The sequence below is a fragment of the Cavia porcellus genome, unplaced genomic scaffold (genome assembly GCF_034190915.1).
Source record: "Cavia porcellus strain 051 isolate PalLab524CR breed Dunkin Hartley unplaced genomic scaffold, mCavPor4.1 scaffold_8, whole genome shotgun sequence".
NCBI lineage: Eukaryota > Metazoa > Chordata > Mammalia > Rodentia > Caviidae > Cavia > Cavia porcellus.
The window spans coordinates 29,852,169-29,880,092 of record NW_026947491.1 but is presented as its reverse complement, the minus strand read 5'-3'; the positions used below and the strand labels follow the sequence as shown (position 1 = coordinate 29,880,092).

At 35.6% G+C, this 27,924-nt stretch overlaps 1 protein-coding gene and 1 pseudogene across 5 annotated transcripts; both read right to left on the bottom strand.

Moving 5' to 3' along the window:
- Positions 1-495: 495 nt before the first annotated feature.
- Positions 496-27,087, bottom strand: LOC100727296 (dol-P-Glc:Glc(2)Man(9)GlcNAc(2)-PP-Dol alpha-1,2-glucosyltransferase). 5 transcript variants are annotated; one of them, XR_001200584.3, is made up of 4 exons: positions 26,795-27,087; positions 25,500-25,697; positions 8,704-8,833; positions 573-3,776 (listed from the first exon to the last, which is right to left on the bottom strand). XR_001200584.3 is itself a non-coding variant. In XM_063254538.1 (4 exons), the coding sequence occupies exons 1-3, from the start codon at positions 26,975-26,977 to the stop codon at positions 8,780-8,782; spliced, it is 435 nt and encodes a 144-aa protein (XP_063110608.1). In that variant the 5' UTR covers positions 26,978-27,087; the 3' UTR covers positions 573-3,776; positions 8,761-8,779. The 5 variants fall into 5 exon arrangements, 4 of the variants coding, with proteins under 4 accessions (XP_013004766.1, XP_063110608.1, XP_003466807.2 ...); XM_063254538.1 differs by having other exon boundaries at positions 8,761-8,833; XM_013149312.3 differs by having other exon boundaries at positions 496-8,833.
- Positions 22,096-25,493, bottom strand: LOC106026985 (uncharacterized protein NKAPD1-like; annotated as a pseudogene).
- Positions 27,088-27,924: the final 837 nt, after the last annotated feature.

Below are 27,924 nucleotides of genomic sequence, written 5' to 3'. Positions count from 1 at the left end.
GTTACCAAAAACAACTACATTCCAAAAAGCAAGAACAAATTGGAATACATTTTCTTTAGGAAGATACTATGTTTTATTTTATCTTATTTATTTTTATTGGTATAATTTTGACATACATAATAATCCCAAATTTTGTGCCTGTACATATTATATTTTAATTATTTTTTTCCTGTTGTCTTCTCTTCCATCTTTCTTCTCTTCTCCCTTTTCAAAAATTTTTGTATTGTTTTTCTTCCTTTTTTTATTTTTTAGATTCTTATTCCCTCCTTTCCTTTCTCCTACCCCCTGCCTTGTTCCCCTTCCGATTTGAACATTTTCTTCCCACATCCCAATATCTATCATCCATTTTGGTCCTTATTTATTTACCCTTTGGGTTTCTCACATAAGAGAAACAATGCAAGAAAGATAGTATCTTGAAAGACAGTACCTTGAACATAAAATTATAAAATAATACTTAATTTAAGGTTTAATAAAATAGTTTATTGTCATAATTATTTTACAGTCAAAATAGTTAATGATAGAATGAGGTCTTTCTAGATTTATTGAAGATTTCATTTTCAATGGCCGGGTTTGAGCCCAGAACCTTGCACATACTAAGCAAACATTTTAACCCTGTGCTGCATCCCCAACTCTGCCCCTTCCATTTCCCCTTCCCCTTGCCGTTCCTCTTCCCTTTCCTCTTCTGCTTCTGGGAATTGAACTCACACCTTAAACTTGCCAGGCGCTGTGCCACTGAGCTATATTTCTGGTAGCTCTTCTATTTTTTAAAAAGTTCTTACATGAATTTTTAATTAGAAAGAATATTTCATTGAATTCATGTAAGTTACCAGGAAATTAGAGCTACAATTTTCTCCCTTGTCTGAAAAAGAACACAGGAAATATCACAGAATTCAACTCCTACGATAGCATTTTCACAAGTAAGAAATCACACAGCATTATAGCAATAATGCTATTAGAAACACAGATTGGGATGATCAGAAAAGGAAGATAATATGTCGTTTCCAATTTAGAGACTGATCCTGAAGGTAACACTTTTCATGACTCACCAGTGTATGTGCCTTTCGGTTCTATGACACCAAAGCAATGCTGTGGCATTGCCATGAAGGTTCAGTGAGGAAAGCAGGCAGATGAGAATCAAAATCCTTTGAGAATGCTCACCCTGTGAAGTGACACCATTCCAGGAGCTATGCTGTGTCAACATAGCAGCCTGTATCTGTTCTAAGCAAAGCAATCACTGAATTCTACGATACAATGTCTCAATGTATTCCAACCTCACTGGGTTGGAAATTGGCCTGGATATAACTCTTTCCCTTTTACTAGGCATCAGATATAAGTGTAATTTTTTTGCACTACAAAATTAGAGAATTTGACATGGTTAATATCTAGCTATGACTTTTAGAATTACTTTCTTGTCTGAATTTTGACAGAGCCTTTATTACTGTGTGCCGAAGGGGGCATTTGCTTAGGATAGCCCAACTAATGGCAAGTCTTCTAGGAAATAATTCAAGAAGAAATTACTATACTAGCAAAGAAAACAACTCTAGTTAGCATTTTTATTTAAGCTTATTTTGTGTTTGACACAGGAAAACTAAAGCTACAATAGTTTGGTGGCAAAAAGACACACAAAAAAAATCAAATTTCAGGCATTTTTTGGTGAAACTAAGGAATTATTAAAATGTTTATCTAAATTATATTACACTTTTATGAACTAAATATTAACTTTTGGTTAAAATCACCTTTAATACATAAAGGCAAAAACATATATGGATGTGTTGAAAAGAACAAAAGGAATAAGCTCAAAAGATGGAATAGACCCAGGGAAACAAGTGAGGGTGCCATGCAAAGGTGGTGGAAATTACTGGGTTAGGTGTCAGGAGAGTTTAATATTAATTTCAGCTTTGCTGGTGAAGAACCATTTGATTTTAGGCTAAGTGGTCGCTTTATCTTTTGCAATGAGTTTACCCATCTGTTACATGTGGGTCATAACATCTGGGCTCTCTTCCACGTTTGAGCCAGAGTAAATCCTAAGATACAATAACGTAGGTAGAAACTTTTTGAAAAATATGAAATTGGACATAAGGGCAAGGTGTTATCTGATTGGTGAGCTGCCAGGGAGAACAGAAGTGGATTTTGCAGCTCCTGTTGACAAGTGGGTGATTTTGTGTGCAAGCGTAGCATGCCTGGCTGCCGCCTCAGGCTAAGCCTGTAAGACCTGTGACTTCATATACCAACCGTTACTGAGAGGTGAACCAATCCGTGGCCCGGATTGTTTTGCAGCAAGATAGCCAAGACAGCAAGGCTGCAAAACTTCAGAACCTTGTAGTTTCTTCTTCTAACCAGAAATAAAATAGGAAAATATTTTTATGGCATAATTTTACTTCTCTTAGCCCCTGGTAGGATCAAAGAACTCCCAGAAGACTGGTTTTCTTCACCAGGCCTGTCCAGTCCTTTGAAGATTGGCAGCCTTGTGAACTATAAGTTATTTGTTAAGGGAAAAAAGGTAACATGATTCATTATTTTTAAATTTTATTTTAAAGAGGATAAAACAGAATAAAACTAATCAAAATAAACCAGTGTAAGAGATACAGGACTTCAAAGCATTACAAAATCAACAATAGTTACCATAATGCCTTTTGATGTCTTCAAAATAGCTGCAGATAATTTTGGACATCATAAAAATCAAACAGAACCGAATGAACTAGAAACAATAAAAACAAAACAATGAATTCAATAAAGGACTTCAAAACAAGTCAATAGTAAATCCAAAATTGCTACCATAATATATCTTGCTATCTTTGAAATAGCTACTCCCGCCATCAGATTTAACATAATCAAACAAAACAAAAAAGAATAAAATCCAACACAACAAAACAATGGAAATGCTACAGAACTTCAAAACAAGACCTCAGGGAATCAGCAATGGCTACAACCCTCAGAAGGAGATCCCCCCTAGATGCCACACTGTGTACCACTAACCTCTGAGCCTATGATCAGACCACTGGCCTTAGACCTGCAATGTTAGTGAAACACCAAAGCACCACAGGCATCTAATTGCATGTCACCTCAATAGCTATCACCACAGCCTGTGTTTCTCTGGATAAGCTAGTCACTTAGATGGGGAGGTAGGGGGATGACTGGTACTTATTTTTGTCAGCCTGTGTACCAGAAGGGGCTAGGGTCTTGCTGATCCAGTCTGCTAGTGGCCTGCACATGGTGCTGGTTCCCAGACTGGGCTTGTTTGCTGGTGTGGCCTTCTTCTCTCTCCTTCTGGTCTGCGAATGGTGGACTCCGGGGGAGAGGCTTGAGTTTGGCTGTTCCTGGTCCTGAGGCGGCATGCACATGGCGTACATTCCCAGACTGTGCTTGCTTGCTCAACATGATTAGTTATTATTTACATAAAATGTTTACATATTTGCAGTTCATCTGGACCTTGTCAGCTCTACATACAATTTTACAGGACTGAGAAAATGAACACTTGAAGTTTTATTTCACATTGCCCTGAGTTCTACTTCCCCTGACCATTCCCCCACCACCAACGTTTTCAAAGGTGTTACCTTTATATACTCATTTTTTAATTCATTCACTCATTAAATATGCAATAATTTCATAATCATCAAATGATTAAAAAACTATAGAAAAGCTTGCTCATCTTCTGGGAAGATGGTAGAGCAGTAAGCAGCAACAAATTAGACTCTCCAAAATTTGAAATCCAGACAGTGGAAAATAACTTCTTGGAGAAGAAAAGGAAGGAGGTGATCCCTGGGACCAGGAAGGATCTGATGGAAAAATTGGAGCCAACACAGAAATTGAAGACAGATCACATTGCAGAAAAAGGAAAGGCTAGTTCTGTCTATCCAATTCATCTTCTGAAACCTACACCACTGTTACTATTTGATTCTATTTTTTACACACACAAAGCAATAACAACTTTTTATCTTATTTCTTTTCTTCACATTAAAATTTTGCATGCTAAACACACTCTTGTACTTCTTGTCTCCAAGCTTTTCTAATAGCACTTGCCAGTTAGGTACTTTGTAATGTTAAGGTCACACGGTCCCATTTATAAGTCTGACTCATTGAAGAGGTTATTGTCCTTCTCAGGAGGAAATTAAATCTTATATAGCAATTTAAATTTTAAAGTAAACTGTGGTGCTCTGGCACAGTACTGACCCTAAGCAACAATCTTGGAGCTTTGTGCTGGCATTTGATGGCTTTAATATCCCAAAGATGTCATTACTAAAAACTACTTTAAAGTATATTTGTTGGATTCAATTGAATTTAAGAAGAATCTTAGAAGCTTTGCTTTTGTTTCTTTTTTACTTTATTTTTTAAAAAAAAGAGGATAAGGAAATTGCCTTAGATGTTAAAAGTCAGTAATAAACAGATGAAGACAGACAGAAACTGTAGAAAACTAAAGTCCATCTATACATCCACTAGCATCACACAGCTCCTGCATACTCCCAATGATTCTGTGCTATGCTGAGGGTATAGTAATTTAAAATGCCGAGTTCACGCCACTCTAATGCCTAGTATTGGGCACACTGTATCACCCCAGATAGAAGCATCCTTATTATCTCTGACTCAAACTAACACTTGGTCCCCTACCTCATTACCTGTACTTCCGGACCTCCACCTTTCAGTCCCTACTCAAAAAACAGCCACATCTGCTCTGTTACTAACATGGTACACTTGCTCAAAACTTTCCAATAGTTTATTATCCTCTTTGGGAAAAGGCTAAACTTTACAATACTATAAAACCTACAAAATCTAACCCTCTCACTTCTTAATGAAACCATACAATAATAAATTCAACTACAATGTTACAAAGACTATGAAAAAATTAAATGAATACTACGGGGCAGTATTTATCTTTCCAGCTCAGTAACATTACATGCTTAGTAAATATAGCTTACTGTTGCTACCACAAACTTCAGAGATGAGAACAGATGTGATTAAACACTAAACTCCAGCATTGGCTTAGATAATCATAGGTTTACTTTCACAAAACTATCCACAGGTTTAATGGAAAGTATACATACTTTCGTTATTTTTGTGGCAACGTTCTCTGTTAGTCAATAAACCAGAAATAACCACAGAAGAAAATTTATTGAAAGTAGTAGATTTAGCTAAGTTTGAATTTCATCTTTGATTCCTTTCCCTTTAGAATTACCAGACTTCAGAGACTTTCACTAATCAAATAATTCAATGTCTTATAAAACATATATAAGCCGTTGCCTCAGAAAATGATGTTTAAAAAAATCAACGAAAAGATTTCAAGGATACTTTTCTCATTACAACAAAAGAGGAGATAAAAGAGGGTTAGTTCCATTTCTTTCAAACACAAAGTCAGGTATTAAATACTAGAGACAATTCTCAGGCAATTTTGAGATTTTAGTATTTTGTAGCCCTCTATGTAACTTTTTGGCAGAACAGATTATACTGCTAGAAGTCCCAAACAATATACTAAATAATCTCTCAATCCCTTTAAGGAACATAGTTCAATACTGTTTATCAAAGTTCTATTCTAAAACTATACTCAATGAAATATTTTAAGGGATGCCTTTACTTTGTCTACCAGGTTCCTTTCCTGACCCATCTTTATTTCTTCACAATAATAACCTACTATCTGAAATTATCTTGTTTCCTTAATTGTAATATACGCTTTCACTATAATGTATCCTCTCTGAAACCAATTTAGTTCATTGCTGTTTCCCAGCCCTGGAAAATTAACTTGTTGAATGAATGGATGGTGTGCCTGCCTATAGATACTATTAAGTAAATACTTTCTTTCTCTTATTGAGAGAATGTTCAAAGTTTAACATGGTTTAAATAATGTAAGTGATCAATAATTAATATGGAAAAAATTTTAAAAATTAGATTCATTCCTTAAAACATTCTTTGTTATTTATAATTAATTTTGACTTGCATAAAACAATGTATGTGGCTATTTTATTCTGCCAACATACTCTTCTGCACATGATCCCGTCTGGCATTTCAACTACTATCTCTATATAAAATTAGATGATTAAGTCTCATGAGGTTACAGATAAGTAATGTGTTTAGCCAAACGTTTACCCCAGAATGGTCAACATTTGATTCTTTATCTTTGTTTATAGTACCTTACAATGATAACTAGTTTTAACAGGGTGATTCTTTTACCTTTTGTTAAAGCCCAGGTCAGGAAACAGTAATGGCTCCTGGACTTGACAAAACAGCTTTGTGTCATCAACCCTCAGCACCTCTCTCTGGAGTAGTCAATGATGAAACAAGAATGTATGGGATAAGAGTGAAGATGTTCTGTGTAGCTCAGATAAAGTATAGAAGCTGAACACCTGCTAACAAGGAATGAAAGACAAAAAGGAGTCAACAGAAAAGTGAACCCTAATTTCTATGGAAATCTAGCTTGCTCCATGCCAACACACCTCAGAAGATATGGAATTAGTTTTATTCTCCAGTTAAATTTGTCTTTCAAAGTTTCTGTTTGTCTTGAACTTTAGTTTATAAATTACTGTGTCATTTCACGAAATGCTTTATTTAATATCTAGTTAGACAAAATGCTTATGGTGTTTCTTCAAAAAATCACAGTAAAATAAATTACCTTGGTAAAGTTGATGACTGATGCTCACATAATAATAGTCCAATATTCAAACAGGGCTAATCACAGTGATCGTGGAATGAATTCCATGTAAGATTTTTTGGGGATAGGTCATTGTTTAACATGATCATTTGCTTTCCAGCAAAAACTACATGCAATCCTTTTCATTATTCACCTCTCTACATAAAACTGAGATTGTGACCCATCTATTGTTCTGAATTACACATTGTTAAACATAAAAACAGTAAAAAGAAAAAAAAAGAGAAAAATTTCTATAAGTGTATTTCAGATTCACAATATTTTCACAGAGGAGCATTGCTGGCTATGCAGATTTGTTTTATAATATGAATTGCCATTTACTTGGGGCTAGGGAGATTACACAGAAATTTGGGAAATAGTTGACCATTTTTTGCATCAAAACTCTAAACCATGGAAGATTCACTTGAACATCACCCTGGGGCAGGGACTGTATTGAATCCTCCTTGTACTGAATCCTCACTTTGTCTCTTGCTAGCTATGTGACTTTGAAAACTTATTTAAAGTTTTGTTCAATTCCTCATGGGTAAAATTGTATGACATAGACTTACATTTACTTTATATGATTGCCTCCAACATTTCTTGTGAGAGTTAAATTTGAAATCACGAAATCTCTGAAAAGTATCTGGAATATAGTGAATTTAAATGGTTTGTATTTAATGACGACAATAACCTTCTTTGGTTCTGGAACCAGAGTAATTAAAGGTAATGAGTGGAAGAAACCTCAATCTTGATGTTTCTGCCCTGAGTGACTGCTGAGACATGGGGTAAGCTCCGGGTTCCTGCTCGCTATTCTTCCCAACTGAAGGAGGAAATCTGGCTGTAGTAGGAGAGAAAAGCCAACAAGTGGAGAAAGAGAGACAATGACAGAAAAACTATTTTGAGAGCCAAGTCTAGAGCCAAGATTCTAGGAAGGCCTTATGTTCTTACAGCTGCTTCTTGGATCTTTCAAAAAATCCCTTGTTCTATTTCATTTGTGATTCAGTGGCGGGGTGAGGGGGTTCTATTACCTAAAACTAGCAGGTACTGCTTACTGGACAAGGGACTAAGTGAATGACAGCTGAATGAAGCAGGCAGAAGGAATGAACACTCCCAGTGGCTTGTCAGGCTCTGACCAGGCCCCTCTAGCTCCAGTCAGTTTCCACTGGGACTTTTCATGAGGGGCCACTGATACTGCAGGGACAGTAAGGCAGCATTGGATGAGCTGATGACAATGAGGGAGGCCAGGAAGAAACCAAAAAAATAAATAGTTTGCCCATGGTTCCAGAAAAAAGAAATGATCTTTTTTTTTATCACTGCAGTCTGTAACTTCAGAATTTTTAAGAATAATTCCAAAGAGGAGACTCCAAAATATCTAGAAAACATGTTAATGATTTAATGATATCAATAAAAGGAATATCCACAGGGTCACTATTTGGCGTGCTTACTTAAATACATGTAACATCTACAACTTTTGAGGAAGGTCAGTGTAATGAAGCATTTATAACACCCCAAAAAAATGTAGGGTTCTGATAACAGTTGAAGCATATTTCAAGACATACAGCTCAGATTATTCTTCTTTCCTATTTGTGGGATTTAGAATTGTGTGATTCAGTGTTCAGCATTGTCTGAAACAAGTGTCTAAAAGTGTCTGCTCTCCCAGTTGATGAGGAAAAAAAAAACAGTACATGAGCTGACAATGAAAGCTGGAGAACAAATTCGTACATGTTAGGAAGAAACTAATGCCATGGATATGTACTAACTTGCTTACATTAATGAGAGGAAAAACTTGCTGTTTAGACCACCGATTTATGTCTAATACCAATTATAAATACAAACTAACTCTTTTAAAAAGAGAGCAAAGTAGGAATCCATGCATCAAAATTTGTCTGTTGTTAATTTTAATAATGATCATAAATTCTTCGTGCAAGACCTTTGGCAGTGTGGTGACTTTAGGTTGAGCACATGTTTTGATTTGTCCAATGGCACAGTACCAAATATAGCAGAAATTTGCCTTCTCTCCCTACACTTGGGACCCCTGATAATGCCATCATTTCTGTGAAAGAACCCAGACTCGTCTGAGAAATACTTACAGCATACAAACCCAGTCAACAGCTAGAAGATTATCTTTTCCTTTTGCAAGTGAATACCTTAGCTGAACTTGATATGTCAAGATGCGATCAGCAGAACATCTTCCAGATAAGCTTGGTTCAAAGTGCTGACCTGCAGAATCATGAAATAAATAATATTTGCTTTAACTGTTATAACTAGTGATATTCATGTCACAATGGCAATCTTATCAATACTCACTTTACATTATGGTCTATGAGCTAAGATACTGACAACAAATGCAAAATCCATAGAACTACTTAGGATATAAGTATGATTTGATGGAATCATGTACAGGTTAAATTGCAACCCAATCACCTTTTTATCAAAACTCAAATCATCTTTTCCAGAAAACATGAGAACTTTTTCATTAAGTATAAGATTTATCTATTTAATTGATAAAATGGATAGCAAATGAAAAGTTGTATACACACAAATGAGTATATTTTTTCCAGAGTCTCACCATCACATTGGAAAGATGACACCAAATAATAGCTCTGCCTATTGATGTAGATTAAAAACCTCTATCTCCATATAGGCAGAAAGAACAACAGATTTGGGCAATAAAAGATGCTTATAAAAACAAGTAAGAATCGCATACTGAGATGCTATATTTTTCCTATTTTACTATTATTTTTATTACTACATATTGATTTACCTAAATCTCATATCTCTTTTAATTCAGTTTCCCCTGCTCCTTGTATTAAATTAAAAAAGGAAAATTCCATAGAATATTGCTACTTAAACATGACAATAATTCTATAATTACAGAATGTAAAGTTATGCTGGTTCAGTTTCCTTAGTTAGTTAGATATTCATTTACATTCACATGATCAGTGAATGACTAAAACATTTGTTCAATCACTGAATGAATCAATTTCCTGAACATTTGTTATATTTGTATGATAAAAACCTATGAATATAACAGATCCAATCCTGGATTTCATGAAGTTTAGGCTAGTAAAGAATACAAGTAAGTAACTCTGCATGGTGTAATGTGGCTCCAAATATGGGAAAATATAGTGATGAGGAGCACAATGTCACAGAAGACATCCTGAGACTAGCCCCTTATGTCTCCTCTTAACATGTATAACACATGGAAAACATTGGGTTCTTAGAAAATAACTATTGTTTGATCCAGTTATTTATCTTTTTTTGTAGGGCCATAAGAAGAAAGTTGGAAAAGTCAAATCATACATACTAATATCTATTTATTACATTAAGGTATAAGATTGTTATTAAAAGATACATTTCAATTTGGATGTATCCATGGAAATTCATTCTTCTTACAGAAGTAAAAAGAGGAGCATTGCTGAATAAGGTTAAAGCAACTAGAGAGTTAAATTATAATGTAGTCTACTCTGATATGTTGGCTATCACAGACTCAATCTGACTGGACAAGCAGTTGGAACCTGACTCAAAGAAAATAGGTATGGATTATGTCAAGTGAGCAGTTCAGAGTGAAGGTCTGGCTACTAAATGATTGAGGGATGTGATAAATCCAGATATAACCTTTATGGGTCTGGATATGTGGAAGGGGTAGATAACCAAAGAAAGGTGAATTATCTAGAATCAGTATTTTATCCAAAGTCATTTTTCTCACCAGGCTTTGCTACACACACCCTCCCCCATCAGTAGGTCCACAGTGGAAGACTATAATAGCTGGAAAGATAAGACCTTGTGTCTTGTAGAAAAGTTCAAAGACTCATGCACTGAAAGATTTGTCCCCCTGAGATGTTACCTTGGGAAAGAGTGGAACTTTAAAGACATGAGACCTAAAGCTAGGTCTTCAGGTCACTGGAGGGATGGTATCAAAGGGGGTTATGGGACCTCAGTGTCTTCCCCTGTCTCTTTTGCTTCTCAGCAATGAGGTGAGCAGTTTGCTGCTATACTGTTCCTGGCATGCAGTCCTACCTCCCCACAGGTCTAAAGAAACAGGGCTGACCGGTCGGGGACTGACACCTCCAAAACTGCAAGCCAAAGTAAACTATTTCATAATGTGATTATTGGAGGGTTTTGTTGTTGTTATAGCAACAGCAAGCCAGCATACTCTCCTAACTCAATTTTTTTTTGTCTATTTTCAATGACTCCCTTATCTCTTTCTTACAGGAATAAAAAGTCCAACTAATGTAATTCTAAGTAGTGTACCGTATGCAATAGCCATTTTAAAAGTGAAATTAAAACATTGTTTATTTGGGATGACAACACAGTTGTTGAGCATAATTAACAAGAAAATCATAAAATAGTTTCTACAATCCAATGGGAAAAAATTACCACTTTACATGCTAAAAAATTAAAAATGTCCTTCAGATAGCAATTATTTAACTATGTAGTATTATTTACTATCATATAAATTATAGTATGACTTCATAAAATTGTTGGCACATATTCTGAGTCATATTTAATAAGCAACTCATGACATTGTGTGTGATTACAGCCTTTAAGTGACTGTCATGTGTATTTTCTGTTCTCTTAATCATGACAGCTTCATTTTCCTAGATCTAAACAGGTTGTTAATGACAGAGCTAGGATTTGAATACTGGTCTTCTGAGTCAAGCTTAAGTACTCTATATTTTTAGCTCTGTTTCTACCTCAGACAAAAGGTAGTCTATCAGAATGTAGCATAAAGTAGGAAGTTGGTTTATTTTTATTTTATTCAATCCCTTTCTTTCATTATTAGAGGTTAGCTCACTAATAATAAAGTAGAATTTTTTTTTGTCTTTTTCATTTTTATCGGTACCAGGGATCGAACTCACGACCGCCTGCTTGAAGGCAGGTGATTATGCCGCTGAGCTAAATCCCCAGCCCCCTAAGTAGAATATTTTTAAGTCTAACTTTGATTATGTTGAATTTCCCTTGATCAAATATTAAGTTCAACTATCAAACCCTTAAGAAATATAAAGGTCAAATTTTATCAAAATTTTCTTTTTAGATGCTCGCTAATTATTTCTCATTATGAGTGAGTTTCTTCCCTACACTATCATCATTTCAGTTTGATAAGAGAAAACTAGCTTAGGAAAAAGTAAAATTATGTTAGTCTTTAGTGTTTTAGTTAAAGATAAGCATTTAACTGAAAATTTACTAAAAAAAAACAGTATATTTTAGGAGTTCACAGATTATATGCTAACAAATTTTTGATCTTACAAATAGAATTACTTTTTGAGACAGAAAATCTCACTAGGTGATCAATAATTTGCAAAACTAGAACACCTATATCAAAAAAAGAAAACCTAGCCCAAAGAACAATTCATTATAATTCCAGACTTTATAAAACTGAATGATCCATAGTTTATCAGCATTCTAGTTGTATAGAATTCAAAAATAACAAAAGCTAGATGGGAAATCACATAATACAGAATTCACAACAGGCAGAAACACCCAAAATTGCATTTATTTCAGCTAAAACGCATGGCTATTTTCTAAAAATAACCCACTTTCTGTATCACTCATCTGGCATTACTAACACAATTACTTTCCTTTCTCCCCTTATCAGGTAACTTGCTCTAATACACAGCTGTGACAGAATGGCTGGCTGTATTTCTAATGGCTTTACAGAAGTAAACCGCCCATCAATAAAGCTTTTCAGAACAATTCTAACATTATGTATGCATTAAAAATTCCACATGAATTAAAGCTGTGCATAAAGTCCAAGTTTAGCTGGCCTTCCAATTGGAAAGAAAAATAAAAACCACTAAAGTTTCCATATATTTTCTTGGGGAATGAAATGCAACAATTATCTGATTAAAGATTTCATGGATCATATTTTTGAAATTTCATGAGAAAAATAATAAAATATATGTGCTTCAAGCTAACCATGTTCAAAGATTACCTTTGAAATAACAATTAAAGCTGATTAATATGTGACATTATAGACACATAAAATGCCACAGGGTTCCTATCAGATTATCTAGAAAAGATGTCCAAGAGTGCCACCTAGAGTGAAGTCTAGGGTACTTTAATACATTTTAGAAAACAACAAATGATTTACCTATCGTTATTAATTTTACAGAAAAATTAACATCACTAAATTTTTATTGCACAAATAGCGTAAGATCAGTATGGTCATTTACACAGATGTTAGTGTATTCATCTATGTCAGCATCTTATATAATATTTGATCACAACATGGTCCCTGAATGCTTAAGGAAAGTCATTGTAATTCACTTTGGAAAATGTTTCCCTCTCCAGACAACACTTTGGCTGGCACTTTGTCTTCCTTTTTTCTCAGCAATATTTCTAAATTTCACATGTCCACCATCTCCAAATATACCTATGCTTATATGTTGGCACAAAGTATGTGGGTACATGTATGTGGATATAATTGGAGGAAACATACTTAAGTATTCCCCTAGGGCATTAGTCAATTAGCTATAATAGGGTTGTTTTTTTTTTTTTTTTGTCTGCTTCCCAAAGAGAGACAAAAATTTTGTGGTCAAGACACACGTTTCTAAACTAATTAAAAACTACTTACTTATATCTCTTCCCATGTTTCTCCCAAGCTCATGACTGGCTTACCGCTCAGACACTTTTCAATATATTTGGCCACAAGACCCAGTATCTGAAGAAGTTATCACTCAAGTTCCCAGTAAGGCTGTGTTTTTCCATCTGAACTGGATCCTCTTACCAGATTTTCAGAGATAAATTGCAAAGACACTAAGAATTACAACAGTGCTTAATAGGAGTGGGACTTGACACCTGCTTTCTCTCACAAAACACTTCTGAAATCTCTCCTAGCCTCAGAGCCTTTCAGGTTGAATGCTGCAGTGAAGTCCCCAAACTGATCACAGCTCTGATTAAGAGAGTCCTTTTAACACCTGCAACAGTATTTAAGGGATGGACACAAAGCCAACCCCTTTATCTTGTTTGAAATGAAACCTGACCATCCTTTCTCAAATGATAGCTATTTTCTCCATATTCTACCTCTTGTAGGGTTGTCATGTGGCGTTCTCCACGCTCCCCACTGCCTGCAGAACACTGTTTAGTTCTACTTAGAAATAACCACAGCTGCTCCAAAGGACAGTTGATCAGGTTGTGCAACTGCAGCTGGACTGGAACCGCATGTCTTGGTTAAGACAGCATGTTCTGGGGCTGGGGATTTAGCTCAGCGGCATAAGCGCCTGCCTTCAAGCAGGCAGTTGTGAGTTTGATCCCTGGTACCGATAAAAAAGAAAAAAGAAACAAAAACAAACAAAAAAAACCCAGCATGTTCTAAAAACCATATGGTTTTTCAAACTCTTTCAATTTGGTTCCTTACTTTCCTGATCTGTAAAATAAAGATCACAGTAACAGTTGCTTCCTGGAGTCCTTAAAGATTAAAAGTTAATCTGTCACACAGCAACACTCCACAAAAACTGGTTCCTATTTCCACCCAGGATCAGTCAGTAATGTAAACTCACCTCATTACTGTGGAACTAAAAATATATTCAGTGTAGTGAAGGCCACTCATTACAGGCATTTAAATATAATTAATTCTATTATTTCTAGAAGAATAAGTTTAGGATGGAATGAGTTTGAAGACAGGAAAGGGCTAGCAGTACAAGGGGGAAAAACTGCCAGCCTTGTTTAGATTGAGAATGTTTTATGTAGATACAATAAATCATAAATTATAAAACATGAATTTATTTACAAACTCAACAGAAACATATTGCAACCAATTTTAAAAAGGAAAAACTGTTTTATTCTTATAAAGGATACGTTTACTCAAAAAGCAATTTTAAATCACATGAATTCACAATTCAATTTTAGAATACAAACATTTCCATTTTAGTCTAGTATCTAACAAAATGCAAATTTTGAAAAATTTTAGAATATATACTCATATACTTTTTAAAATAAAAGATCAAGGTACCCCAGACAGAGTTTTTTTAAAAAATCCCAAAATGTCATGTATAACTAACAATTTGCTTCCAAGTAAATGTCTCTTTAGAAAAGTGTTTTGAAACAACTGCACTCCTCCATTTGTTAACAGGTCTTTACTTGTGTGTGCATGAATGTGACAAAGCTCTAATTTCTTCCTTCCCTTAAATTTGTGTTATGCACATATACCAATTTGAGACATTGTGTCAAAACACAAATGGAAGATACAAAGGTAAATGAAAGCTTATTTGTCTCTAGAGGAGCCACAATTCATGGAGGACTCATTTTTGTGATCGGGGAAACCAGGCAGTATTATTATTCATGGAGACTCTTCCTCCTAAAATGGCACGCGTGGTCTTTCTGAGATCAGAATAGTTAAAAACAGTGTGGTCTGGGCAGGCTGTTGGTTATAAATCCCAGCTCAGCCAGTTAGACTGCAATCTTGGGCAAATACGCAGCACAATCTCCTGAAGTGTAGGATGCTATTAACAATAGTGGTGATTGCATAGGGTTGTAGGAAAAATTAAATGAAAAAAGGTAGATAAAACACTGAAGACAGTGGCCAATACAATGCTATGCTGGTTTTCCAATTCACCATGATCACTACTTGTTTGTAGGCAAAGATCCTATGCCTCAGGAAGCAAACTGTCACACTGACAAGTATGTAAGGTTCATCATCTCATATATGACTATAAAAAACAAAAATGATTTTTTAACATTTATAGTTTCATACAACTCAAATCATTTTCAATAATAGCATAATAGACATGAGTAATAAATCTTTGAGGTTCAAAACAATACAAAAGTATAAAAAAGTTAATTCAAACAATGTTGAATTACAGTAACACTTTAAAATGCAGCACAATATCACCACCTAGTGAACACTAAATTCAGTTTTTATAAGTTTGCCCTCTATCACTAGGGAACTAATAAACCTTTTCATTCATATTTCCACTGATATGTAGAACTAACATATAAATCTTACTAGTACACAGAAACGTAACTATAATACCTATTATTAGTTGTACATCTCAAAGTATTCTTTAAACATAAGATTGGAGTTAAAGTAGTTTTGTTCAGAAATACAAAATATATCTCACATCATGCAAACCACCAGAAATACTTTGCCATGATTTATCAGTTAGTGCAAACAGTTATCTGTGACAAACTTATGAACACAGAATCACAGTGTAGTGAACTCCTACTTACTTGCTATTGTAATCTACTAAAGAATCTCTGATAAATACAAATTTTTCTTCCAAAGAATATCAAACAATCTAGGTGGTCTATTTTTCTGCAGAGTAAGCAATTAGGAAACCTGTTTTCTGAGTAGAAATCAGTAACATCTGACTTTTACTTCAGTCAATATAGGACAATTTCAATCCAATGAAATAATTATTCTTCATATGACAGCTTAGTGAGTTACTGAATTTCTGTAAACACACCATGTTTTTTAACTATTTATCTTGCAACAAAATCATAAACTCTCACCACTTTGCTCAAGCTCCTTCAAACAGTTGCTAGCATTTTTTAAAAACTACATTCAATAAAAAATAGTATGCTGTAAGTGATCTGGCTAGTGCATAGTAAAGACAGATGATCAACTCTCTCCATATTCCTTTACTTCTCTTAATGAAAATCTTCCACAGTATGGCCCAGGAAAATAATCAATAATCATGTTTGGAAGTCAGACCAACCTCTGTTCACTTATCAGAGTAGATTTTGAGCAAAGCATTAGATATGCTTGACCTTTAGCTTCTCCAGCTATGTAGAAACCAACATCTACAACATAGGCATGACCAGAATCAGACAAGAATATTCTAAATCAGTCAGTATAACACCTAAAACATTCCAAGTACTCAACAGACAGTGGCATCTATCATTATTACTTTTCCTGTTTCTGCCTCATTTTGTATGTGCTGTTTGTACAGACATGGCTCAAATGAACTGCTCATGTTTCAAGAGGCAAAGCCAACACAATAGTTAATATTGTTCTTGTTGGAAAAATACAATGGAATACAGTTGAATAAAGGTGATGGACTGAACTAAAATGAAATTAACATTAAATTCATCAAAAACTCATTTTAAAAAAAGCGCATGATAGATGTTGAATTATAACACTGTGAGAAAATTTCTTACTATACAAATAATTTGAAAATTTTAAAGAATTTATTTTTTATTTCATGGGTATGTCAAAAAACATATTTTAAAACCATTTTATTATTATAACCATTTATTTTCTCAGCTACATTTTAGAATATTAGAAATGTGAGCTGCTAGTACTTAAATAGATACAAAGTATCCCAATGAAAAAATAATTCCCAGTTATTCTTAGAGTAATAAGTATAGCCTAACAAAATATGTTAATTAGATGGCATTTCTTTTCCTTTTAAGGTCTTATTCATCAAAGTAGTACTGTTCCTATAATGATTGAAGATTACATTTCATACTTTAAATAGCAATAATCTTCAAATTATATCCTATTACAAAAACAACAGATATTTACAAATAAATACACATGTAAATACGCTATAACAAACAAACTGATTTAACACAAGTTTAGAGAATGAGGCAGAAAAGAGTCAGGACACTCTTGCTATGAAATGGTGTTCATTTCCTAAAACTAGATATGGTTATATAGTTTATTTTTTTCTTAGATAATTATACCATTTCATACATGGTTATATAGTTTATTTTTTTCTTAGATAATTACATCATTTCATACTAAAGAAAACTTCAATCAGTATATATTTACCTGCTATTTTTAATAGGACGTTTATGAATTTTATGAAAATATGGCAGGGGATGAGTCTCTTTTGAAATGAGGCCAGACTCATATCAGACACTGAGTACAGTGAGGACCAATATTATTCCTATTTGGAATGAGGACCAACAATTTTCCTTAAACAGCCTGCCTTAGAGATTCCAGAGCCACAGTTAAATAGGGAAACAATAATTGCCACATTAACGCATTTCTACACGCCTGTTTCCTACTTTGTAATAAATTTCCACTTAAAAAACCTTTTTCATACTTAACATCATCTTGTTTTACTATTCAGTAACATAACTGCTTCAAAGACAATACATTTTCATCTAATAAACAATTTATTTATGTGACACACATTTTATTAAAAAGTGGATCCAAAATAATAGTCCACTTAGGGGGTATAAATAACACCAGTAGATCCCTTCTCTTTGCTTGACATGAATATGAGACAATAACATCAAATGGTAACTAAGTTCAAACTATACATACATTCTATGTGAAGCTATTTATTAGGAATAAGCAACTTATTATTTATGACAGGCTATGCAAATTCCAGAAATGACTCCAAGACATCGCAGTCAGAGAATTACATTGCTTTGCTTGCCATGATGTTGTACTGTTTACTGGAAGGAAACTGTATTTCCAATCATTTTCACACATAACTGGATCCAGTTATAAAAGGTATGTAGGAATCCATTAAAATAAAACATCAAAATGACTAAGCACACAATACACTGGAACCTTACTATCTACAAAAAATAGTGTTTATATAATTTCACCTCAAGTGGAACTCACTGAAAAAGATGACTTAGCCTAGAGCAATTATGGACTCAAGCTTCTCATGGAATCCTTTGAACCTGTCTCAGACCAGTAACAGTAACTGAAATTTTCCTGGGTTTTCTAGCAAGGCAGCGTGTCTTTCTCATTATCATTTTACAGTCATATGGTTCAAATAAGTATAATTTTTAAAACTCCTGATAAAAAAATTTACTGGATTGTCCTTGGAAAAAGTTCAAATAGGAGTATTAACTTACACAGAATCTAAAGAACTAGACATAAATGACTTCCTCAATCTTCTCCACACACAGAAAGGAGTTTGGAATAGGATCTTGAACAACTAAAAGCAACTCAATCAGCTGTGTTAAGCCTGTGTATTTCTCATACTCATTTAAATATGCTGGGAAATTTACCAGTCAACGATTATCTTCTAACTGCTCAAGAAAATTTAATCAAAACCTGTATATTAAATACAAAAATATTATTAGGAATTTGTTTCAAAATAATAATTATTGAAAAATAAGTAAACAGCAATAATTGTGAAATCATATCCTATTATAAAATACATTTACTTGGCATTTAATTCACAGCATTCTTTTCTATAATGTCAAAAATTATACTCTATGTACTTTATAAAAACTGAAGATAAACCTTTTCCTTCTGGTAATGTAGTTGTTTTCTAAAACATTTCTTAAAGTGGAAGTGATTCATCACTTAAAAACGAACTAAGCCAGGGATTAAGCTCAGCAGCATAAGTGACTGCCTGGCAAGTGCAAGGTCAGGAGTTCAATCCCCAGTACCAAAAAAAAGAAAGAAAAAAAGAACTAAAACAGTGAACTCTTCTAAAGGTTTTAGTTATATGGTGTTAAAGTGGTTTCTTCCTTTTTGCCAGATAAGTTAGAGTGCAAAGTTTTTTCCTCTTAGAAGTGTTTCTAAAGATCAAGACTTGCATTAGTTCCATTAAACAAGGAAGTTGGTTTTTTTTTTTTTTTTTTTTTTTTTACGTTGCACTGTTCTTTTTTTCCCCCAATTTTGGCTTTCAGATTTGATTCTCCATTACAGTAAATTTGTAGAAAAGCATTATTTCTTTGGCTGTGCTTTCTCATTCTATTAAAAAGAAATCTAGGTAAAAAATATCTGTCCTGCTGTTGTAACTGAGTCAATCTACTAAATTCTGAAAATATTATATTTATAATTCTTATCTGCATACAATTTAATATTTGCAAATGCTGGATCTACTATTTATTTAAATCCATATCTACTATTTAAAACCCAGAGAAAGCATAATTCAACACTGAAGGGAAAGTCATTTACTTAAAACTGTTTTTTAAAAAACTTAGAAATATAAAATTAGGTTAAAAGTTCTATTCACAGTTTCTACTTTACATGTCAAAGTTAACATGCATCAAAATACAATCTCCTGCAGTGGAGCAGATGTATGATAGATACACTGAAAACAGTGAACATGGAGACCAACATATATACACACATCCTACTTCAGCAGGTGTTCCCTCATCCACAGAATACATTAAATGACTTCTCAATGTCTAATACTAATATTTTTGGATAAGGGACTCAAATATCAATTTGATTTACACTTACAGGAGGGACATCAGAAATTACTTTTTAAAAAACTTCTCAATGAAGAGAAATTTTTATTTAAAATGAACGTGCTACCTTCTGAAAAGTTTATGAGGTTTATTCTAATATGTTCCTTTTCCCCCCACAAAAAGACAAGTATCCAGAACCTACAAATGTGACCTTACTTGGAAAAGAAGTCTTCATAGATTGGTTGTAGGTGTAATTAAAGATCTCTGATGAGAAGATCTGAGATTGAAGTGTTTTAAATCCAATGGCACTGTCCTTTCAGGAGCTGGAAACAGAGACTAAGGAGACAGCCTCGGAAAGATGGAGGCAGAGATTGGCTTATTACTGTGTCAATAAGCAAGAAAGTTCAGCCTGGCCCTTGACGGGGAAAGAAAAGGAATGGATCTTCCTCAAGCTTCCCAAAAGAACCACTCCTGTTATACTGACTGACCCTCGTCTCTATAAATGTGAGGAACTTTTTGAAGTCACCAGGAACATGATCACTTGTTATAGTAAACCTTAGAAAACTAATACAGTAATGTATTTCTGAAAAAAATTTCTTTGAAGGTATTGTAAAATTTTTAACGTCATTTATTTCTGGCCTTCATACATGTCATATTGGGAATTAGTGATAAGTACAGTTTCATCATTTGTAGGTTTTAAATAAAAAAATTTTTTTTGATTCCTAGATAAATTTGTTTGTAACGTACTATCTATACAAGTCTGTTTTAACTTATGAGTAAAACTGTATTTCTGAAATGTTAAACAACTTTCCAATCAGGAATGTTGGATCACCAGGGATTTAGCTCAGTGGTGCAGCACCTGTGTGGCAAGCCTTAGGCCCTGAGTTCGATTCCTGGTAACTCCCCCACCCCGCCCCCAAGAAAAGACTAAAGCATAATAAAACTGCTAGGAATGTTGGATCATCATTGTAAATATTTTTCAAATATTTTGCCACCTTTCTGGAAAAAATATAATTCTATTATTATGAAGCATCCCAGTTTTCTTAAACTTAAATATGTAAAAAGTTTCCAAGTTTTATGGTTAACAGTATCAGAGATATCATAATGAGATAACTGTAAACACATTTATTTTCCCATCATTTGGGCTTTGGAACCTGGTCTGTTATTTTCTCAGTTCTTTATTACTGAACTTACTTGGATTTGTTTTACATGCTTAAAACGTATGTAAAAATGAGATGTGATCTTAGGATCACTGTAGTACCTAAAAAAAAAAAAAAAAAAAAATCCGTAATTTTTACTTTGTCAGTTACTCATTTTGGAGATAGTCTAAACATTAAGCCTTAAAGTTCAAAACATTCTTGGTATTACCACATAAACCTCTGGATATCCTGACTATCTGGCCACTGAAAAGTCTTATTCAGAAAGATATAAAAAGTTAGGAAATTAACAAGTACATAGCAACTCAGTTCACAAAGGAGTCTGGAAGTGGGTGGCAGAGGTATGTTAACCCTGTAAATAACATAAGGTAAAATAAAGTAACGAAATTCTAGCAGTTTCTGAGGAACTGTAGAAGTAAACAAGCATATAAAAAACATTAAATTCCAGAAAACTGATTTTGATTTCAATGAATCAGCTATACTCCAACCAGCAAATATGTAGCCTGGAACTAACAAATATTTCACAATATCATGTTTTTGAAAAACTCGCTTCCACACATAGAACGTATAATGTCTATTGTCTGCTAGCAAGTATTTATGAACATAAGTGAACTTCCAAACTAAAAGTATGGACACTGAGGTAATCACAAGAAACTGGATTTTACGTTTCCAAGCTAAGCAAATAAAAGCCTTAATTTTAGCAGGAGATAGTAGGTGAGGAAAGGAAAAAAAGAGGGTGAAAGAGAAAAAGTAGAATAGCTGAGGAAAGTGAAGACAGGCTTCATGATTACTCCGATCACCAATAACAATTCCACCATTAACTGCTACAAAAGCACAAAAGGCCAGTACCAACAGGATGTAGGGCCAAGTCAGGAGGATGAGCACACTCAGGTTCTTAAAGGACATGCAGTACCCCAAAAGGAACCGAAGGATTTTTCTGAATTCTGCAAAGGGCCCTTTCACAGAGGGGAGTCTCTCTTCCTTCTTCTTTTGTAGCTCAGTTTTCCAGGCTTCTGTTAACTTGTGTGCAATGACGTGTCCTGCACAAAAGACGGTCCAGATGATATTTGTTTGGCGAAACATGAAGCCCCAAAATCCAAGCAAGGCTGAAGTTTTATGATTTCCATAAAGACACATCAGATAGGCAAAAAGAGTAAAAAACATGGATCCTGCTTCTGTATAATAAAGGAAGTTAAAAAAATAGAGAGTTGGAAATATTGCGAGTGCCAATGTTGATAAGACTCTCTGGATACTTGAAGCAGCCTTGGAGGAGGAAAAAAAAGGTTACAATTATTTTCATGACAAAACAAATATGCTATTTTTGGTGAACAATGGAGAGATTTGTTTTTTTTTTTTTTTTTTAAAAAGAACACCACTTCAACCTTATTTGAACAAACTTGTTCAATATTAATTCCATGTATGGCTTTGTAAAACTTCGATATGCATTTACAACAATATTTCCTGCTACTTTTTAGTCATAGCTCTCAACTTGGAGGCCACTAGAACAATTGTGTGCGCCACTGTTTCTATGGCTTAAAACACTGTGAGTAATTCAATGAAAGGTTAAGGGTTACTGGGCATTAGAGAGTAAACTATGTCTTGCAGGAAATACAGAGATGAACAGGACACTAAGCAGGTAGCTTCACTTCTCTAAGCTTAAGTCTTAGCCTTGCAATAAGCACTCAGTCACCGTCATCAATTCCCTCTAAAAGTATCTCTTCAAATCCTTGGACTAGAAAAATAATAAATGTGTGTGTAATATTTGTACTACTCTATCCAATGATTTTTTTTTATGATAAAATCACAAGTGTTTTCTAGAAAATAGCAGACTTAGTCTAAAGTCAAATACCTTCTTTTGGCTTTTCTACAGACAACTTCATAACTTAAGAGCTTTTACCTCCTTAAATATCTTTCACTTAACTCATCAAATCAGACCACACCATTCCCTTGATTAGTTGGGCCATCATCTAGTAGAAAACTTCAAAAATCTTTCCATGACATGGAGATCTTACAAGGAATACACACAAATACACAAATACACACGCCCGCACACACACACACACACAAAGATACTCTTGATTTCCACTCCATCTACATCTCTCTAATTTATTTATTTATTTTAATTTAAAGCCAAGCACTTTATTGCAAATCTCTTCCACAGAGAGAATTTACAACATACCACTTCATGGAATGTCATCATAGTTGTATTCTACTGCTGGTGTCTTAAAACTAGCACATCACCACGAAGCATTTCTTTTTTTTTTTTTTTTTTTTTTTTTTTTTTTTTGTCTTTTTCCTTTTTATCGGTACTGGGGATCGAACTCACGACTGCCTGCCTGCAAGGCAGGCGCTTATGCCGCTGAGCTAAACCTCCAGCCCAAAGCATTTCTTTACTACACATGAGGAAAGTAAGGCCAATGAAGGCTAACTTAACCTACTCTAGAATTCTACCAATTAATGGCAAAATCAAGACCAAAAATCTGGATTTCCAAGCTTTTTACTCAGCTCAGGAAGTAGGCAACCAGGAAAAAAACCAATTATGTCACATATTTTCTTCCATAATGAAAAATTCACTTGTGTTCTGCCAGACTTCTTTTGATAATATTTTGGTTTCTTAAGAATCAACATAGTCGGAATCATAGTGCAGCAAAAACAAAAGATGTGGTCTCTGCTTGCTATTTTAATCCAGAAGCAGACTAAAAAAAAAAAAAATGGGTATGTCCCTGAGAAGTTTGTTTCATTTTGGAATTGATTCAACTTAGCTTCTGGGAGAACATAAAATGTATAGAATTAGAATTGAAGAAGGAGGACAACAAGGATGAGTGTACCTCAGTGATGGAGCAGCTGTCTAATATTATGTAAGGCCTTAGGTTCAATCCCCAATACTGCTGCCTCCCCCAAAAAGAAAAAGAAAAAAAAAAAAAAAAAAAAAAATTTAGATGGCTGTTGCTCTGAATCTCTTTCAGAACATAATTAGCATAAATAACTCCTAATTCTTCCCATTTAATAGGTATCATTTCCAACAACTGAAGAAAATTTCAAACACAAATTCATTTAGGCAGTGTACAACAATGGAACTACAAAACCATCTACTATCCAATCACCAGGTGTTAGGGCTACAGAGAAATTTAGAAAGCCCTTGTCCCTTTTAACAGTTGTCCGTGGACGTTACTGTGAAAAGAGTTTGTTCTTATGCCCATTTCCTCATTAAATAAACTAGACCACAGCTGTGGGATCAAAACACAGATGGATCAAAGCACCTAGGCTGAACACAAGTTAGTTTTGACCCCTACTATATAAATGACAGCAGCACAGTGTTCCCTCATCCAATCACTGCATATAGCACTGCTTCTCATCTAGCTCTGACCCCAGTACTTAATTCCTCCCAGTTAAACATTCTAATAGCTCTATCCAGATCAATATTGGACTTAGCTTTCCGGGGCCTTTAATTTGCCATATATGTACTGTACACTAAAAGTGATCAACTGCAAAAAATAATCTCTTCAAGAAAGTGTCATAACAAAATACCAGATTCCCTACTAACACAAAAAGAGGATCAAGTTTAACAGGCCAAAATAGACAAGGAGTCATCAGCAGAAACCCCTAGGTGTGCGAGCTGTAAATATCCTGAGAGGAGTGGGAAACAGATATGTTTCTTTCCCGTTTAGTTATCCTCTGAGCTCTCAGATCTTTCATCTGTAGGCACTTTCCAATTTGTGCCTTTGTTGTACTTTTATGTACTTCATTGTCAGCTATAAGAGGGAAATGGACTCTTTCCCCATTCTTTTTCCTTTTGGTTTTCTTAAGAGTCTCTTTCCTTTCTTTCTTCAGAACTACTAGACTTTGAATCATTTGACTGGGAAGTGTGACTTTCTGGCCCGACAAACAAAACTGGTTTTTTGAGACTTTTTTCTGGATTTTTTTTCTTGTGCTTATGTGGTTGCTTTCTTTTCCTGGCACTAGAAGCATGTTTCTTCTGCGAACTCGCTTGAGGAATCTGCTGTTATGTCCATGGCTTCTTTCTTGCTTTTCTTGTTTTTTTGTGAGATCTTTCCTTCTGCTTCTTTTTGTAGAAGTTCTTTGACTTCTTACGTTTGCAGGATTTATGGGTAGATGATTTTATCTGAGATGTTTTCTTCCCATTGGTATATTTTGCTGATCACTGTCTGTTTTGAATTCTTTAGGATATAACTCTTTATAACCACTGTGACACTGTGATCTGCCTGGCATGTTAGTTTCATAATCCTATAACTTCTTGTTCCAGGAGTTAGTATTTAGAAAATCCTCCAGTGACCCAGAAATTTCAGTTTGTGGCCTCCAATATTCTCTCCGACTTTCTTCATCAAAGCCATCACTATGCACCCAATTGTAACTGCTGGGTAACATTTTTCTATCGGTTTCCTGGTTAAGTACCCTCCATTTGTGTTTCCTCTAAAGAAAATATAAATTCCACAAGGAAAAGGCTGCCTCACACAGCTTTCTACTTTCTATGCCTAGCTCATGAAATAAGCTCAAAAAATATCAAGATAGCTTGCAATTCACTAACACCTATTTTAAATTCATCTTTACAAAATATACACAGATAACAATGGTTTAATCTTCCTCTAAACGCCTAAAACCTATTCGTCTTAACTGCAGACCTGACAGCACACACTTTTGTACCAGAAACGTACCTTGTGTCTCGGTTGCACTTTCCGGAAAAGCAAATATAGTAAATAGAAGTTGCCAACACTGAAGAGAAGATTGACGAATCTGAGCATTCCAATGGAGCATACAACATGTTCAGACCATCCAAAGATCCAGCTGGCAGGCTTGACCACACCCACTGACACCAGGTATAAGCCAGGCAAGGTAGTAATCATGGGATCCCACTTAAAAATGAAACAACAATAAAACAAAAGCAAGCGGTAATTCAGACAGAACAGTACAGACACACGTATGCCAAGCTCAAGGTTCATCTGTATCAACAATCTAGAACCTTGGGAAGTTATTCCATAACATGGTTAAATAAGTCTTGATTAGATGCCTCCTTAAAGACAAGTTTTTCCTTTTTGCCTCTACACCTGTTTATGATTAAGATACCAGCAGCCAACAAATAATTTAAAATTTATTTCTATTTTTTGAGACTTGCTTTTTAGAAAGCCTGCATTTTGGTGAATAAATGGCCAAGCCTCCAGTTTTACAAAGCACATAAACAATAGTTGAGAAAAGATGTGTTGAGAGACTGGACCACAGGCTCCATAATAACCAAGGTTGTATCAGTCTAGGGACTATGCCCAAACCTCTGCATTTAATCTTACAATACGACTTACATTAGTAGTACTGTCATTATGCAGGTGAGTAGCTTGACAATCATTGCCAAGGCTTTGAAACCAATAAAGAACAGCACCAAGATTTAAAAACAGGTCTTCTTTAGTATATTCTGTATTTCTAGCCAGTACCCCATGATGTTATCAGAAGTGAACGAATAGTATGTTTTTGAACCTTTATCTATCGATATGGGCTGTCAAATTCATTTTTAAGTGATGCAATTTGACCGGCTGACAGTCTTCCTGGCTAACAGGGTTCTTTAAAACATCCAGGGAAGAAATGAGTCAACTGTCCACTTTCTGGCAGCTGCAGATCCATCCCTGTCCCCGATTACAGCACTGCGGAAAGGACCTCACGAGGAACTACAGGAGCTTTCTAGCCTTCTAGCCTAGGCCCCTTCGGGGCCTCCTGACTTGACACTAGGGAAGGCGAGCTGGGACAGACACCGTCGGGTGCCACTACTTACTCCCTCAGCTCAGTCCTTCTCAGGAGTCAGAGATGCTGTTTATTCATTCAGTTAGCAAACGTTTTGCAGGGCTCAGAGGCAGGAACAAAGGGTTCCCCAGCTCTCGTGCTGTCTGGAGGCTGGAAGGGTGAGCGGAGCGCCCAGAGGGGGATGCAGGAGGCAGCAGGCTGGCTGCCCAGGCTGGGTCCCCACCTGCGCGGGGGAGAAGCGGCCCTCGCAGTAGCGCTGCGCCTGCGGCAGGTGGAAGACCTCGTCCATGTAGGGCTCGCGCAGCGCCCGGCTGAAGGCGGAGAAGAGCAGGCAAGACACCAGAAAGGTGCAGCTCAGGGCAGCTGAGAAGTAGTAACCCTCCAGCTGTGCCATGCCTGCCCCCATAACCGCGGTCCAAGAACCCAGTCGTGAGAAACGTTAAGCCTGCAGAGCACAAACAGCAACTCAGGCTCGAAACGGGCGCGCAAGTCAGGACTGACCGGAAGGGACTAGGCGCAGCCGGAAGGCAAAGGATTCTGGGAGAGCGCGGGCGGGAAGAATCCTGTAATTGTTTCCGGAATGAAGAGTTTCTGCAACTGACTGGACTGTTGCCCTGTCAATCATATTTTGCAAGGCGCACAAAGCAGTCAGAGCTTCCTGGTGGGGCGGGTGTAGCAATTCCGCGCCTGCGCAAAAGTAGCGTGGTCCAGCCTTAGGGGGGGAAAAAACCATAACATGCAGCGGTTTTCACTGATCGTTTCCGTCTCTGACCACAGGGTGACGCTGTGTCCCCACGTTTCCGAAAATCTCCAAACTCAAACGTTACATTTCTTTGATGATTTTTGTTCTTCCCTTTGCTCTGAATTTTTAAAACCTTCAGTCAGAAGGCATTTCATTCCAAGAAACTGGATGGTGGAAAAAGAGCATGGTCTGTGAGAGCAAAGCTTGATACTTTTAGGTTAAAGCTGGAATAAGCCGAAAGTCGTGGAGATTCAGCCTCCCAGCGCTAAGGGAAGGAGTGACGCGCTCCCGCTCCACGTCGGGCTGCATCCAAACCCAGGCTGCCAGCTCCATAGGAAAGGGAGGAGCAGTTATTTCGGAATTTTGGAGTTTTAGGCGAGGGAGGGTGCTGTGCACGTGTAAATGTGTTAATTCTCTATCGCACGAGCATCGAAATGTGTGTACCGTGCTTGACTTGTGTTGTTCCCAGAATCCTTTTAATGAAGTTGTAGACCTTAAAGGCAGGTTGTATTGTTTAGATATTACATGTCCCTGTATTCTGATACTAGAGGCTGGAGGGCAGAGCGGGACAAGTTGAGGAATGCAGGAGATAAATTGTTTTGTAATTTTTC

What these genes read in the sequence shown, in the direction of transcription:
- LOC100727296 (XM_003466759.5), bottom strand. Translation starts at nt 26,977, where the DNA reads ATGGGGGCAGGCATGGCACAGCTGGAGGGTTACTACTTCTCAGCTGCC. An exon ending in GCCGCTTCTCCCCCGCGCAG is followed by an intron (nt 25,698 to 26,794) that starts GTGGGGACCCAG and finishes TTCATTTTTAAG; the next exon opens with TGGGATCCCATGATTACTAC. An exon ending in AAGTGCAACCGAGACACAAG is followed by an intron (nt 22,090 to 25,499) that starts GTACGTTTCTGG and finishes TCCTCCTCCAAG; the next exon opens with GCTGCTTCAAGTATCCAGAG.